The 1,254-nt window shown below is 41.8% G+C and overlaps 1 protein-coding gene across 1 annotated transcript in view; it reads left to right on the top strand.

The window, feature by feature from the left end:
- Positions 1 to 464, top strand: part of RASEF (RAS and EF-hand domain containing) — a 109,859-nt gene extending 109,395 nt beyond the window's left edge. Inside the window, exon 17 of the mRNA XM_007938824.2 lies at positions 359 to 464. Within this exon, the coding sequence (XP_007937015.1) occupies positions 359 to 464 (106 nt within the window). The remainder of the gene's footprint in view (positions 1 to 358) is intronic.
- Positions 465 to 1,254: the final 790 nt, after the last annotated feature.

Raw genomic sequence — 1,254 nt, 5'->3', positions numbered from 1 at the left:
TGCATGCATGCATGTATTTCTGGGTTCATACATGTGCATGTATATACACACATTACGTGTGTGTGTGTGTGCTGCTCAGAACATAGGTCCTGGAACTAGCCGTCATCGTTTGAATCTTAGCTCTGCCATTTCTTTGGCTGTATGACCTAAGGGAAATTTCTTAACCTTTTTGTGCCCCCATGTCCTTATATATAAAATGAGGTGCAAAAAACTCATGGTCTTTGTGAGGATTAAATAAGTCCACACCTGTAAAACATTTATAACAGTGTCTGGATTGCATGCGGCAAGTGTTCAGCATTACAGTTTTTATTTCTACAGAGGCATTTGAGGTTTAGTTTTGTTACTTCTCTCTTTTCAGGGAAGTGAAAAAAAGAACTGATGAAGATGACAGCAAATCCATTACCAACTTGACTGGGACGAATTCCAAAAAGTCAACACAGATGAAGAACTGTTGTAATGGTTAAACCCAAAACTCCCATGGTCTCTGAAGCCTTTATGTTCCACATGCTGACTTGGTGTGACTCATTTGACTTTTACATACGGTGGTGTATCCTTCAACCACTAGCATATGGAGAATTACAGTGTGGGAAATCTAGAACTGTGGTCGTGTCTCAGTGAGCAATTGGGCCCTCTGGTTAAATGTCATTGTCTTGTCCTTAGACAGTCTACAAAGTAAAGTTTAAATGTTTTTAAACTGGAAAAAAAATATCACGTGATCAGGTAAAAGAAACATGCTGACTTAAGTAGAGTCATGTGGTAACTCCGTTTGTTAGGTAACCTATGACAACATTTACTTAAAATACTTATTGCTGGAGTACTGGTTTTGCTACCTTGGCTGTTAACTAGCCTTAATCTTGGACAGGTCACCAGCCCACATTAGATCTGTTTCTTCCACTGTAAAATGAATGCCTTGGCTTTGCAAGCAAGGCTCTTCGTGCCTCTCAAACTCTTTAGGGTTTTAAACAGCAGGAAGAAGAACATGCTGTTGTTGTGGTTAGGTGCTGTCGAGTCGTCGCCGACTCATAGTGACCCTATGTACTGCAGAGGGAAACATTGCCCAGACCTGTGCCAGCCTCACAGTCTCTAAGCCCATCGTTTCAGCCACTGTGTCAATCCATCTTGTTGAGGGCCTTCCCCTTTTTCGCTGACCCCTCCACTTTACCAAGGATGATATCCTTTTCTAGGGAATGGTCCTTTCTGACAACATGACCAAAGTAGGTAAGACGAAGTTTGGCCATTCTAGCTTCCATGGAG

Source organism: Orycteropus afer, unplaced genomic scaffold (genome assembly GCF_000298275.1).
Source record: "Orycteropus afer afer isolate SDZICR_OR568_19922 unplaced genomic scaffold, OryAfe1.0 scaffold00005, whole genome shotgun sequence".
Taxonomy (NCBI): Eukaryota; Metazoa; Chordata; class Mammalia; order Tubulidentata; family Orycteropodidae; genus Orycteropus; species Orycteropus afer.
Note: the sequence above shows the minus strand (reverse complement) of the source record. Positions and strands in the feature narration are given on the sequence as shown.